Source organism: Trichosurus vulpecula, chromosome 1 (assembly GCF_011100635.1).
Source record: "Trichosurus vulpecula isolate mTriVul1 chromosome 1, mTriVul1.pri, whole genome shotgun sequence".
NCBI classification, from domain to species: Eukaryota; Metazoa; Chordata; class Mammalia; order Diprotodontia; family Phalangeridae; genus Trichosurus; species Trichosurus vulpecula.
In genome coordinates this window covers 501,544,010-501,560,239 of record NC_050573.1, presented here as the reverse complement: position 1 = coordinate 501,560,239, position 16,230 = coordinate 501,544,010, and the positions used below count along the sequence as shown (strand labels likewise).

Genomic DNA, 16,230 nt, shown 5'->3' with positions numbered 1-16,230 from the left:
GCAAGACTTGTATCTATAAAAAAGGGAAAATTTCAGAATCTGTTCTTCCAAAAGTCAAAATATAAAGGTTGACAACTAAGAGCAATATATCCTGCAAGACAGATATAATCCTATAGGGAAAAGATCGAACCTTTCATAGAATGGAGAACTTTCAAACATTCATGGTTTAAAAAAAAAGAGCTAAGCAGAAACTGAAATGTAAACACAGGCAACAAGAAAGAACTACAAAGGTAAAACTAGTTGATAAATTGGAAGGGGATAAACAAATCTGAAGTGCTTACATTTTGATATGGGACAAAGAAACATTTCCCTTAAGAATCGTAATGATGTATGTTCAGGGTCAAAGAGGAAATTAAATGAGACCATCGAAAACTGGAAGAGGTGGTTTTGCTTTACTTTGATGGTCTTAAAAGAAGAAATAAAAAGAAGGGAAAAGGAAAATACTAAGGAAAAAAGGAGGAATAAGGAGGAAGTTGATATTTCTCAGAATTAGTGTGGACAAGAAAAAGAATATAAAGAAACTGAGGGAGGTGTGAAGGAAGTAGTAGGCATAATATGGAACTCATTCTCATTTGAACCAACAAAGGAGAGCTAAACACACACACACACACACACACACACACACACACACACACACACACAATTTCTGCACAAAGTACTTAGTGTTCAATAAAAATTAAACAACCAGGAAATTGGGTGGGGAGAAAGGAGAAAGATTTAACAGGGATGGTGAAGTTAGGAAAGGAATAGTCACAGAAAAACAAATTCAGTTTTAGAAGGTGGATTGTAAAGGGAAGAATAAAAGGAAAGAAAGTGTAAGAACTAGTGGTTAGGGAAGCAGGGAGGAGCCATAGAGTAGAAGCAGATTGCTCCAAATACAGATCACTAGAGTTCATCATGTTATTTTCTTTCACTACCTTCTTTATAAATAGTAGGAAAAGGAACAAATAGAGGAAAAGGTACAAATGTTTGGAGAGAAATACACAATTAATAACCATATTAGTGAATGTGAATGGAATGAACTTACTCATAAAATAGAAGACCTTATCAGAACGGATTAGAAAGCCATCCACTAGTATTTTCTCTTAAGAAACACACTTTTCACATGAAGATTCACATAGAGTTAAAATGAGGTTATAAAGAAGAATATACTATGCTTCAAGTGAATTAAAAATGTAGGGGTAGCAATGATTATTTCAGATAAGGAAACAGACATGGTTACAAGAGAGATACAGAGAAATTACATTGTTCTGATAGGCACTATACCATGAAATAGTATAAATAATAGTAAAATAGGACCATACCATGAAATGGTATAAATAAAAAAAGTACAAAGGCTTAATCTATATGCACTAGGTGATATAGCATCTAGTATTTAAAGAAAAAGTTCACTGAATTACAGGGAGGAATATAAAGGAAAATCATAATAGCTGAAGACTTCAATATAGCCCTTTGAGACCTAGACAAATTTAATTTTTAAAAAAGTTAAGGACTGAATGGGAATAATAAGAAATACATATATTTCTTAGCTACTTATGGCACCTTTCCAAAAATATCCTCATAAACAAATGTAAAATAAAATACATTTACTGACCATAGTGAAAAAAATATAATCAATAAAAGGCTTTTGAAAAAGGAAATAAAATTTAAATGGAGCCTAATGTACAAATCATAGACATTATAGATAATTGTGCTAAAGAAAATAACAAGAATGAGACAACACACCTAGGCTTTTGGGATGCAGATAAAGCAGTCCTGAGAGCAAAATGTATACCACTAAACAACAATTTATATCACCAAACAAGAAAGAAAAGATCACTGAACTGACTGTGCAATTTAAAAAAATAACTAGAAATGTAACAAATAAAATGAAAACTAGACCCAAAAATACAAATTCTGAAAATCAAAAAAAGAGATCAAAACAATTGAAAGCAGGAAGTACATTAAATTGACAAAACTGGGAACTTAAAAAACCAATAAATTGTGGGCTATTTTTTTAAAAGAGCACAGAGCTAAATTGCCACTATCAAAAATGAAAAAAGGAGAATTCACAATAAATGATCAGGAGATAAAGGAAATTATTAGAAATTATTTTGCCCTACCACATACCAACAAAACTATAAATGAAATGAATGAATATTTTAAAAAATATAAAATACTCAGAATAATAATATAAGAAAGGGAAGTTAAGTAACCCAATCTCAAAAAAGAAATTGAACAAGCCATGAATGAACTCTTCAAAAATAAAAAGATGGATAATTGAATGCATTCTATCAAATATTCAAAAAACAACTAATTCTACAATAACACTATCTGAAAAATAGAAGAACTCCTTTAGTAGTACAAATAAGATTTTAATCCCCAAATAAGGAAGTAACAAAGTAGAAAAAGAAAACTATCAGCCAATATCCTTAATGAAGAGCAATACAAAAATTTTAAATAAAATATTAGCAAAATGTAGCAACATAATAAAAAAGATTGCACACTGTGACCCAGTTGGATTCATGCCTGGAATGCAGGGTTGGTCAATATCAGGAAAATTATAAACTTAATAGACCATTTTCAGAATAAGAACCATAATAACTATTCAATTATATCAATAGAGATAGAAAAATGTTTTGACATAATACAATACTCATTTCATTTAAAAAAATAAAAGCACTGGAAAAAACATAATATTCATCTGGAGGAAAAAAAAGAAAAAGAATCTCATTGGTAGTCAAGGAAAAAAATTTGGAAGGGAAGGGTCTTAGCAGGACCAAATACCAAGCTTTAGGACAGAAAAATCACTAAAATTGCTTGGTACTGGTTAAAAAAATAAATAGAAAATGAGCATAGTAGCATAGTATTCAATCAACTCAGGGACCTCAATTATTCTTCAAAAAATCTGTTAAAAACTAGAAATCAGTCTGGCCGAAATTAGGTTTAGATCAATATCTCACAGTACACACCACAACAAGCTCTAAATACATACAGGATCAGAATAAAACAAATTGTAGGAGAACAGAAGGAGAGATTTTAATGGTTACGGATAGGGAAAGAGTTCTTGACTAAAGAAAACTGAGAAAATTTTAGAAAATGAAATGGGCAATTTATTTTTAAACATACATTTTCCCCTAATTACATGTTAAAACAATTTTTAACATTTTTTAAAAATTTTGAGCTCCAAATTCTATCCAATCCTTTCCTCCCCACTTTCGGAGATGGTAAGCAATCAGATCTAGGTTATACACATGCAATAATGATAAACATTTCCATATTAGTCATTTTGTACAATAAGACCCAAAATAGAAAGAAAGTGAAAAATAGTATGCTTTAGTCTGTATTGAAACAATATCAGTTCTTTTTCTGGAGGCAGAGAATATGCTTCATCATTAGTCCTTTGGGATTGGCTTGGATCATTGTATGGTAGTGATTCTACTGTACAATATTACTGTTACTGTGTACAACATTCTCCTGATTCTCTTCACTTCACTTTGCATCAGTTCATGTAAGTCTTTCTAGGTTGTTCTGAAATCATTCTGCTTGTCACTTCTTTTGGCACAATAATATTCCATCACAATCATATACCATAACTTGTTTAGTCATTCCCCAATTGATGGGTATCCCTTTGAGAAACAATTTAAATTATATAAAATTGAAAACATTTTAAACAAACAAAACTAATGCAGTTAAAATTAAAAGGGGAACAGTTCATTAGAAAAAAAATTTTGAAGCAAGTTTCTCTGATAATAGTCTGATAATCAAGAAATATACAGAACTGGTTCAAATACATAAGAACAAAAAACTCCCTAAAACTTAAACATTCATATGGACAGGCAGTTCTCAAAAGAAGAAAAGCAAGCTATAAACAGCCACATGAAAACATGCTCCAAATCACTAATAATAAGAGAAATGTAAGTTAAAACAACTCTGATGGTCTACTTCTTATCCACTAGATTGGCAAAAATGTTCACAAAAAAGAAAATAACAATTTTCAGATGGGCTAAGGAAGAACAAGTTTAGTAATGTGTTGTTGGTGGAATTGAGGATTGGCACAACCATTCTGAAAGTCAATTTGGAATTATACTCCTCCCTACCAAATCACTTACCTGTTCATACCCAGTGATAATACTACCTGGCTCATACTCCAAAGATATAAAAGAGGGAAAGGATGCAGCTGTACAAAAATATTCATAGTAACACTTTTTTCTTGTAGTAAAGAACTAGAAATTAATAGTATACTCATCATTTGGGGGACAGGGTTAACAAATTATATTATATGAGTATAAACAGAATATTACTGTTCTATAAGAAATTATGGAAGGAATACTTTCCAAGAAACATGGAAAGACTTGAATGAATTGATGCAGGATGAAATGAGCAGAATAGAATAATTTATACAGTAACAACATTGTAAAGAAAAGCAACTTTGAAAAAATTATCAACTCTGATCAATTCAAAGACCAAACATGACTCCAGAGGACTGTTGGTGAAATATTTGTCCCACCTCCTAGGAGACGTGATGCACTAGGAGTGCAGAATGAGACATTAATTTCTTGACATGAATAACATGTGGATTTGCTTTCCTGGGCAATGCTATTATGTTTGAGGGAGTATGTTGGGAAGGAGGTGGGGGGTGGGAAAAGAGAGAGAGAGAGAGAGAGAAAGAGAGAGAGAGAGAGAGAAAGAAAGAAAGAAAGAGAGATGCAAATGAAGCAGTTTAAGAAATGCTGAAGAGAATGTAAGGAGGCTCAGAGGAAAACACAACCAGGGAAACTTTGGAACTAAGATGATAAATTTCTTATATATTTTTAAAAATCCATAATGTGAATAATGGAGATTTGTGGTTTTGTGCACAATCCTTTTTTTCTATTGTTCTTTGTATATGGAAATGCTTGTATTTGCTGATGTTTGTCAAGGTCAGAACAACAAAAAAATTTAAAACTATGCAAATTATGTTAATGTCTTGCTTTTAGTGAGCCCCAGTTGTCTTCTAGAGATGCCTGTTCTTTATAAAGTGCTCATAAACTTCTTCAGTACTTCCATGGGTCCCTGATCTAATCAGTGCAGATTGTACCACATTTTCTCAATCCACATCTTCTTATCCCATGTGATTCTTGGTCACATATTTTAATAACCTTTAATATTTTGTGGATGCCAATGTAAGTCTTGTACTGTTCATCTGTGATGAATTTTTGCTACATCACCATACCTCTTTTACTAGCCAAAACGTATTGCTACATAATGGTTTTTATGCTACTTTTCATGAATACGTCTTCATTAGCAATAAGCAGCCATTTATACACAAGCATTTCCATTGCCCGAGAGTTCATAAACTCTCCACTCAATAAATCAATTCTAGAATTGTGTTGGGGGCTGACTTTATTAACCTACTGTCTAGGTAATCCATGTTTCTTCCTTTCTGAAAAAAGGAACATTTGCCCATCTCCAGTCTTCTGGCATCTCTTGCATTTTCCCAATTCCTTGAAGATTATGGTGATTCATCAGTCTCATCTGCACATTCTCTCAATACCCTGGAATCTAATTGTCTAGGGCAGGACATTTGAGGTTACTTAGGATAGCAAGATACTCTGTTACTATCTCCTCACCTATGTGGGGTTTCAATTTCCTCTTAATCATGTTTATCCTGCCCTTTGCAGTCTGAAGCTAATTCTCTTTCATAGGGGTGATTGATGGAAGTACTTTCTGACATTCTGGGTCATCTTTCTGGAAATAGTCTCCTGTGCACTGACGTAAGATGTCAGCATGTACTGTGCATCAAAAAAATGTCCATTTCCAGATTTAGTCGTCCTTCGGGAACTTCCACTGCCACTTTACTTTCTCACCTTCAGCACTTGTGTGGGTCCCTGGAACAAGCAGGTAGGTTGGTTCATGTGTCTCTGTTAAGGACTGTGGAGATGATGCTGAATGAGGACTTTAAGAATCTGTGTCCTCCAATGTTAATTCATAAGGCTTTAATCTTTTGGTGGGTTCTCTCAATGGATTCAATAACTGTTTTACATTTGGGGCTCAATTCTTTTTTTGGAGAGGGTAGAATTAGTGGGAACAGGGGAGAAGCCTAGTCAGCCATGTCGGTCATATGAATAGCCCATCTTTTTCAACTAAAAGCAATAAACATTCAAGTAAATATCTGCAAAGTACTGTGCTAGGTGCTGGAGGATATCCAAAATTTAGATAGCTACGGCCCCTTCCCTCACTAACTTGCAGGGGGATATGACATATATATGTATATCAATCTATATAAATATATCTATGTTAATATATGTATATGCATATATTAATATATTGAAATATCATATATAAGGCACCTGCAATATCATGATGCATAATACAGGGTTAAAACAGACTCATATAAATAGGTTTGAAGGAGAGGTCATTACCAAGCAAGGGGATCAGGTAAAACTTCAAGGAGTTAACATAAATGCTACATGGATACTATAAAGTCATATCTAATAGTAATTCAGCTTCAGATAGGGTATCATGATAGATTTTTTCCCCATCCTTATAGACATCAGTTTTTTCTTTTTAACAAGTCTTCCATATGACTTGTACATTGAATCCCAAGTGAATTGTTTATTACCATGGCAGAAGAATTGTACTAAGCAGGTAAAAGCTAATGACCTAAGGGAAGTTTGAGGATAAGTTGGGAGCAGAGTACATACAAACCAATTAGGTTTTTTCAAACAATATTTTTTAAAAATTGTCTGTTTTTTAAATCTATATGGGATAAAACCAACTTCAAAATTATATGAAAGTTTCATCTGGGGATCTATATTATCAAAAAATCATGAGATATAGATATGACATTTCAATTACACAATATATGAGAGGATATTAAAAAATGAGAATCTTTTAATCTAATAATAATGATAGCTAACATTTCTATAGCACTAATCATGTTCCAAATGCTTTACATCTGTATTTATATTATATTTCATGTCATTTGATCTTTACAACAACCTTGGGAGGTAGGTGTTTTTTATTATTCCTATTTTAGATGGAAAAACTGAGGTAGAGGTTAAGGGATTTTTTTAAGTAGGGTCATACAGCTAGTATCTGTGGCAGGATATGAACTTAGGTCTTCCTGACTCCAGGTCTGGCATTCTATCCACTCAGCTATCTAGCTGCCTAATCTACAAATAAACAGAAAAAAGGAAGATAGACAGACTTAACTGCCGAATCCAAACTTTTGAGTTTCTCTTATTGCCCTACCTTATTGATCATACAGTAATTATTCTATTTTAGTCTAAATATTTTAAAATACATGGTTTTTTTCTTACCATAATGATACCACTTGCTACTGAATAAAAATTCAGACTATACAAAATTATCTTAAATAAAATCATTTGTATGTTGATTATTTGGGGTAATAATTTTTGTACAAATATAAGGTGGCAAAAACATTTCCCAAATATGTGCAATTAACCTGATGAATGACAGAGGGCTGCATCTCTTCCCAATGACTTGACAGGTGTGGTATCAGCTCCACTTTACTTTAGTATAGAGATAGTACATGAACATGTTTTAAATGCCTTCTATGTACCAGGCACTGTGCTAAATGCTGGGGATACAAATAAGAAAAAGTGGGGAGGTGCAATACAGGGTACCTAGTATGGGGATATGACATTGAACTCAGGCGTCAAAACCAAGCAGAAGAGCTGTTGGAAAACAAAGTTAGTTGGAAAGAGATAACTAATTGCTCCATTTTCTGATGTGATTGCAAAACCAATTGAAAAAGAAGTCTTTAAAAATGCATAGTGTGAGGTGGACTAATTAGTTTATTTTCATTTTATAGGCATCATTTACCTGTGATTCAAACATGTCCATAAACTCTTATTCCTCCATCTGCAGTCCACACTCACATTTTTGCAATATAAAGTTGCTAATGAAATAAAGCATTTATTCTTAATTTATTCTGAACATAATTTTAAATTCACCAGATTTACCAACTCACCCTTGTATGTAGTTTCTTAAATGGAACCTAAAATCTATTCCTGAATCACAAAGAACATATATAGGCAATATCAGATTTACAAAGTACCTATGTATCTTTCTCTCCATGGCCAGGGCACCATGTTATCTATGTGAAAAATTCTTCTGTTCCAATATATCTTCTCATATTGCACCATACTTTTTAAAAATTTTGTTATGGTAAAAATGCAAAAAAATTAGATTTAGCTGGTTTATCGTCATCTTTTAAACAGGCAAATATACCTTAGATGGTAAACAGTAACTCGGTCATTTTACTGTTGGTCCCCACACCTGGGATCATTACACTGAGGTGACATGTGGAGAGATGGGGAAGGAGAGAAACGACTGTACATCAGGAAGCACTTTAGGTAACGGGGCTTTTGTCGTCGTCGTTCCCTCATTTAAGACTCTCCATGACCCCATTTGGGGGTTTTCTTGGCAAAGACACTAGAGTGGTTTGCCATTTCCTTCTCCAGCTCATTTTTACAGATGAGGAAACTGAGGCAAACAGGTTAAAGTGACTTGCCCAGGGTCACACAGCTAAGGTCAGTCTAGAATTGAACTCAGGAAGATGAGTCTTTCTGATTCCAAGCCCAGTGCTCTGTCCACTGAGCCACCTAGCTTTATAAAGGCAACAGATGATCAGGAAGGAGAGTACTACAACTGTTGGAGTGGGATGCAGAAAGGGAGGAGGGAGGATAAGACAAACTTCATTACTGCAAAATTTCACCTAGGACTAATCACACACTAAAGAAAGGGGAAGAAAAAACCCTCTGCTTGTACAACGTGACCTTCTACATCCGGGTCCCAAAGTTCAGCTGCCTTACGGGTTAAATATGCTTTTGTGGGTTTGCCTGGGAACCTATCCATGAGTTAGAACATTGTTTCTATGAAGAAAAAAAATCTATTTCAAGTTTCCAAAACTTGATTTAATAATAGTTGATAACAGCCGATATTTATATAGTGCTTTTAAAGCTTGCAACAGAGTTGGCACAATCTCATTTTAGCCTCACAAAGGTCCCATGACAGAGGGATGACAGATTTTATTATTCCCATTTTAGGGATTAGGAAACTGAGGTTGAGAGGTCAAATGATTTCAGGGTCACACAGCGAGTAAATTTCAGTCGTGACTTGAACCTAACTTTTCCTAACCCTAGGTCCAGCACATTACCTCCTACTAAAGTTCATTTACACAAACCTTTTGGAGTATGGCCCATATATAAGCTGGGTATTCCCTATAGTTCTACTGAATAATAATAATGTAGCTTTTGTAAAAAAAAAATAAACACAAATTTTATTAAAACAAGTCTTCCTGGCTAGGGATTTAACTCATGAGTAGGAAACTTCTGGATCTGTTTACTATCTGTCATCACACTGATATATCTAGATGTAGTGAAATTCAAGAGATGCTGGCAGTCAGGGAAGAATTCTATTTCTGATGAATCTTTATTTTGAAAATAGGTATTTTAATAGGTTCTTTTTTTTCTCCTTCTAGAGATACTGGCATCTTTTTGACAGAGCACAATTTCTCCTCCTCTCTTCCAGAAAAAGCCATATACATTTAGTACTCTCTGGGCATATCATGTTTTCTTTTACTTGAAAATCATAACAATGTGGTCTCGCAGGGTATAGAGTTATCAGCAATTAAAAATATTTTAGGTTTAATTGTGCTCTTAGTTGGAATTGGATCTTCTATTTGTCCTCTCTCTAATGCCCTTGACTCAAGTCTTTCTGAACTTGGGCTGGGGGCACATGGCTTAGTGGACAGAATAGTGAATTTGTATTAAGAAGCAAGCTTTGTTGGAATCCCAGCTTTGGCTACTTGGTAGCTTTGGGATAACTGGGTAAATCACTCAACCTCTCTGTGACTCATTTTCCTCCCCTACAAAATGAGGGTTTGGATGAGACCCCTAACATCCCTTCTAATTTCAGGCTCCTACAACTTCTTTAACATCTGCAGTATAGTCCTATGTATTTTGGTGGGTACCAAATCAATTTCCTGAAAGCTGGCACTTCTAGAAACTTTTATTCCAATTATGAACATTTTTGTAAATGATCATATGAAGATGCTCCAAATCACTAAGAAATATGCAAGTTAAAATATCTTTAAGATTTCACCCATCAAATTGATAAAGATGATAAAAGAAGGACATGGTGGTGAGACTACGGGAAAAAAAGCTAATCTACTGGAAAACAATTTAGAATTATGTGAAATAGTCACTAAACTGTACTCTGACCCAGGGATCCAACTTCAGGGCATATATTCCATTGAGTTTCAATGTCAGAAAGATAATAATATCTATTGCAGAATTTTTTGTGGTAGCAAAAATCTGGAAACAAAGTGGGTGCCTCATTGGGGCTTGGCTGCATAAACTCTGGTATATGAATGCAATAAAATATTATTGTACCACAAATGAAAAATGAGTGGGATTCAGAGAAACATAGGAAGAGTTGTACATAGAGATGTGGAATGAAGAAAGCAAACCCAAGAGAAGAGAACATACAATGATATAATAACCTGAAAGAAAGCAATGGCTAAATTCTGATTAAGGAAGGAAAAAATACTGGTTTTATTGGACAGTCTGGGGATGACAGGTACAAAATATGGCACCAACTGTTGGACGTGGTGAGTTTGTCCAGCAGTCTGGCTTAGCTGTTCATTCTTGTTACAAGGAAGGCTTGGTGGGGGTAGGGGAAGGCAAAGTGGAGAATATATTGGTAAATGACTGTGATGTTATAAAACTAGAGATAGCTGGGTAGTAGAGCGAATAGCGTGTTGGACTTGGAAGACCTGAGTTCAAATCCTGATTCAGATACTTATCAGCTATTTCCCCGATAAAGTCACAACCTCTCTCAACATATTTCCTTGTTCGTAAAATGGGGATAATTGATAACACCTTGTTTGTTGTAAGAAACAAACGAAATAATTTAACAAAGCTCTTAGCAGAACTATATGAGTATTCATTATTAATCGAGGCAGCTAGATGGTACAGTGGATGGAGCACTGGATTTGAAGTCAGGAAGACCTGAATTCAAATGTGACCTCAGACATCTGCTATCTATATGACCCCGGGCAATTCACTTAATCTCTGCCTCAGTTTCCTCATCTATAAAATGAGGATAATAAGAATATTTACCTTCCAGGACTGTTGTAAGGATAAAATGAAATGACATATCCAAAGTGCTTCAAAAACCTTGAAAATATTATGCAAATGCTATTTTTGTTATTAGCAACAACAAAAATAAAACTAAAAGACACCAACGGTAAACTAAAGTTATATTTTTTCCTTTTTTCTTTTTAAAAATCTGAATAGAGAGTTAAGTTGGGAGTATCTATCTGCACAAAATTTGGCCTTCCCATTTGGATACCATGTTAGTATCTCCAAAATCAGCATCAGTGCTCAGTCTGAATCTCACAGTGGGAAATTTTTGTTAACATACAAAATAATTAGACTGAATTAGGGGCAATGCTGCAGGGGGTAAATTTCTGCTCACTGTAAAAGAAAAAACAAGCTTTAATAACCATTGCAACCATCAAATGGTGGATTAGGTCACTGACTTGAGAAGTAATAGCTTCCTTCTAAGAAGAGCCTGGCGACAGAAATCTGGATAAACCCCTTTCGGTGAATGTTGCAGAGGGGATTCTTGCTTAGGTATGGATTGAATTAGATGGCTTCTGAAGCTCCTTCCAACTCTGGGATCTTGTGTATGCCTATAATTTCACAGGGAAATAATGAAAAACAACCTCACTTTCGTATTTTACCAATGCTCTGTGAATACTTTTTTAAAAATTGGACTTGTGATTTCAATGGTATTCAGTCTCTTTTCCCAAAGGAGACTGGCACCTGCCTTGTAACTTACAGTCTAGAGAGCTATCCGGTGGCCCTGAGAGGGTAAAGTAATTTGCCCAGGGTAACAGAGCCAGTAGGTGTCAAGAGTTGTTGCTTTGACCAACATCAGCCTGACTCTGAGAGTGGTTCTCCATTCATTACACTACTCTGCCTTTCTTGTAAATACATGTTACCACTTTAAAAAGATTAAACTAAAAGTTAATGAAATGGTCTATACGTTCATTCTGTAAATAATCTGAAAAAAATATCTATACAATCAGGTTCTCTGTATTTAAAGTTTACTTAAGGGACATTTAAAACTGTTACCTACAATTAGAGCCCTGATATAAAAATACTGCATAAATGTCCATGGCTATGATTGTTAGTTGTAGGAATCTTCTGGAAATCAAAGTCCTATGTGAAACAAAAAAAAGTCTTGATCAGATTTTAAACTTCCTCCTGTCTGTGTTTAGATTGGACACTTCATTTTTAAGTAAAGTGAAATCATAAAATATATTCTTTTAACTTACCTGAGTTCCATTATGCATGTTAGGCCTAAAAAAATGTCTATTTAAATAGAACAGGCATTCTGCCCACCATTCCACTCAGTGAGTTAATACAGAATGAATGGGAGATGGGAGACATTAATCTACTGTTAATCTTGGTCGGCGTCATTTCCCTTGCACCTTTCATAGTGTGAGCATCTCCAGGCATTGTGTGTGATTCTAGAATTTCCTCTTCATCATACACGCTGACATAGTATTCACTCTGTTTAGGCTGATATGGTTAGTGAGAGGTCAACCTTAGCTGGCCTCACTACCATTCCTCATCAGCTAGAAGGGAACTGCTACGTTCCCTTTATCTTCCTTACATAGTCAAAAGAAGAAACAGTTATGTGGTTGTGAGATCACCCTTTAATGGTTAACACTTAAGTGTGACGCCCTTTCAAGAATAATTCCCCCCCCTCCACTAAATATCGATTTGTTTGTTTGGCTGGTCTCTCTGTTTTTGTCTTCTTTTTGAGCAGAAGTCCTAGGTTCCTACAACTACCCAAATCAATAGCTTAATTGGAATTTGTGAAAAATAAAATCTACCATTATTTCCATATCAACTGGTTGTTCCACTAATTGTCTGATATGGATTGCTTTTGTTTAAAGGGGGCTTAGCCCCTTCCTAGCTATATTGTTTAAATATACTGCAGTGTACTTAATCAATGATTTACGGAATTTTCAAGGATAATTTTGACCTCAGTGATTTCCACTTTGCCATTTGACTTTAGAACCTACTACCCGCTCCTGCTCCAGGATATAACTCAACTGTAATGCTGCTGTAACTAAGTGCAGTGCTAACTAAATGATTTTTTACTCCTTCATTCATTCACTCATCTCATAGCCAACTGAGGCAAATTAAGTCATGTGGACTTCAGTTCACTTGGCTCTAATGATAAAAAAAATTATATTGACTAAGCAAACAGAAGAGGAAGAATTGGAAAAAGCAGCTCTAGTAGAAATACTCTGTAATGCCTATTCAAGTGCTAACATTATATAAGCTAATTAGTAAGCTTATATGAGTTAATTTTCTTAGCAATCTACTCTGAGTCCTTCTCTCATACTACCTATTACTGAATACTGATTTGTAATACAAAGACACAGTCCATTAGACTGTGCTCCTTGAGGGCAGGGACGGTCTTTTGCCTTTCTTTGTATATTTGTTGCTTAGCACAGTGCCCGGGCACGTAGAAAGAGTTACATTGCTTCATGAGTGAATAAATGAATAGAAGAACATTACATCTGGCCAAAAAAACTAAACCAAACCAAAACAAAACCTAAAAACTTAACAGTATCTGAAATTACATAATGTGAGACTACTATTCTCTTATAATACTTTAGAATAAAATGCCAAATTTCTCTCCCCAACTATTTTCTAACTACGTGTAATTCTTATTGTGTACGAGAATTCTAGTAACGTCAGTACTTGTAGGTGTGGTTGGTTGGCTTCTATTACTGCTACTGTGACTACTTAAGTTTTATATTCTGCTAATATCCACACTATAAGTTTTATCTTTGGGGCCACATCGACATATAAGATGTCACCAAGTATGCAAAAGTATACAATTTTTAGGCAGTAAAAACAACACAAGAGTAAAACAATACGGTATTAGCTTTCGTTTTCTTTTTAATAAAAGTGTTTTTAACAATGGCTATTGGCTCCAAAAAAACCAAGAGAAAGTCAATTAGGACTACAGGACTCTTAACAACAATCTCCCTTGGCTAATGTTACTGGTCTAAGAGGAGATAAGCCATATAATTTTACAGGAAGAAAGTCATTGAGTCCTTCAGAAAACACAGTCTGGCAATCTATCTTCAATACAAAATAACGAGGTGGCAGGAGTGCGATGGAAAAACCAGTCTTCGAAAACATCACATAAGGGAATCCAGCTGTGCTTGCATGGTCTCTAGCTATTTACAAGGAAAAAAGAGAAGAAGAAGAGGGGGTAAAAAAATTCATGTGAAGCCTTGTTTAGAAACATGCAAATAGAATAGAAAGAACTATGTTAACAACCATGCATATGAAATCCATTCACAAAGCAATAAAAAACCCACCACTCATGAATACATTTTGTTTTTATGAAGATTTTAGAATTCAATGATGCAACTTCGCTATTCAATTTTTAAAAGATTGCCTAAATGCTACTGTTTTTAATATGTCCAGCTGTTTTTCTGGTAAATTATTACTGCATAATAACAAGGTTTAAAAAGGGGAGCAGGGAGGTACTATTTTTTGCTAGATTTTAAAAATCAGTATTTTTAAAGAATACCAAATATATTCAAAGCTGAATCTTCATCTCGCCTCCTGTATCATTCCTCCGTCCACAGCACTGAAATGAGACTATTTCAACATTACCTACATATAAGGGATCAGAAGGATTGTGAATATATGCCTCTTTAGTTAATGTTTTACATGTGGATTAACAATCCCACTGCTTTAATTAAAACCACTTCCATCTTCTTCCTGCTTTTGTCAGATTTTATTCATTTAGGCAATGTTTCCCACTGTGAACCATAAGGTGTTTACAAGGGAAGTTGAGTATATACCGCTTCATAACTGAGTATTTAAAAACACAAATTTATAAAGTGAAGGAAACTTAAAATACCATATATCAAAAGTCCTTTTAAAAAATACAGACCTTGTTATAGAACTCAAACAACTCTTTGTGGTTGAATTCCACACAAACTTTCTCCAAGTTCTGCCAAAAAAAAACACACACAAAAAAACCCAAGCTTAGTCCACATGCTGCAATTTTTCTTTCTGGCTGTCTTCAGAGTGTACCCTAACATTAGCATCTGACTCAATGATTTTTAAAAGAACATTTTTTCTACTCTATTCAACCACACCATTCCTAGATGTCCCTAAGACACATTCTACTTTAACAAGAGTTCAAATCTATAGTTGTATCTGTACTATAAGGTGACTACACAAAGATTAATAACATAGATACCCACAAGAAAATAATTTTGTTACCAGCTTTTTCAACTCAAAGATAATACACAAGATTATATTTCATCTTTCTCAGCAGTCCATTTGAGATTTCTAAATACCATTACCCAAAGACACTGGAGGCAGTGTATCTGATTGAACTCATGGAGCCATTAATGCAATATGCCAGCACAGAGCTAATACCTACTGGCATTAATCTAACAGTTACAATCTTAATGTCCTAAGATTGCTATATTCAGACTCAGCAAAAATGAACAATTAACATGACAATTTCAAGGCTGGGACTTGTCCTGCCCTTTCAAAACACATTATATGTGCATATGCACACACATACATTTTATAAAATCCATTAGGAATAGTACAGATGCTGAGTAATAATATTGTTGGCATCATTATGATATCAAAGAAAGGGCTACATTATAAACACAGTCTTAGTTACTTATGTAAAGCAGGAAGGCACTAGTCTGAACTGTTTGTTGATTCATTAAACATTTAAATTTGATGCAATGTCTTTTGGGAATTAAAATGAACAGTGAAAGTCTCTGTGGGAAAAGTACACAAACTGTTGGACTATGTATCCCACAGTCCATTGCTGGTGTCTTAGTAAATTCTAAAAATCTTAGTACTTATGTAAAGGACTGTGCCTTTCTTATGTGGATATTTTATTTGATAACAGGGAAGGAAAAGGACATTTTGTGTGAAACCGAGAAAAAAAGGATGAGGAGAAACACAGGCTGTGCTGAGAAAACCCGAGAGAAAAGCAGCTCCTTAGATAAAAGTTCTGAGATGAGCTGAGAGAGAACAGTTCTTCAGAGGAAAAGGTACTGAGTGATGGTATAGATGGCGATGGGTTATTGTTTCCCAGCAATTAATTTGAAAATGACTGCTTTCAGGATTCTGAAAGACATTGCTGGCAAGAGTTAGGGAT

The 16,230-nt window shown here is 34.6% G+C and overlaps 1 protein-coding gene across 1 annotated transcript in view; it reads right to left on the bottom strand.

Moving 5' to 3' along the window:
* Positions 1-13,961: 13,961 nt before the first annotated feature.
* COMMD10 (COMM domain containing 10) overlaps positions 13,962-16,230 on the bottom strand; it is a 238,957-nt gene continuing 236,688 nt past the window's right edge. Inside the window, exons 6-7 of the mRNA XM_036742848.1 lie at positions 14,992-15,051; positions 13,962-14,263 (exon numbers count right to left, since the gene is read on the bottom strand). Of these exons, the coding sequence (XP_036598743.1) occupies positions 14,225-14,263; positions 14,992-15,051 (99 nt within the window). The 3' untranslated portion in view covers positions 13,962-14,224. The remainder of the gene's footprint in view (positions 14,264-14,991; positions 15,052-16,230) is intronic.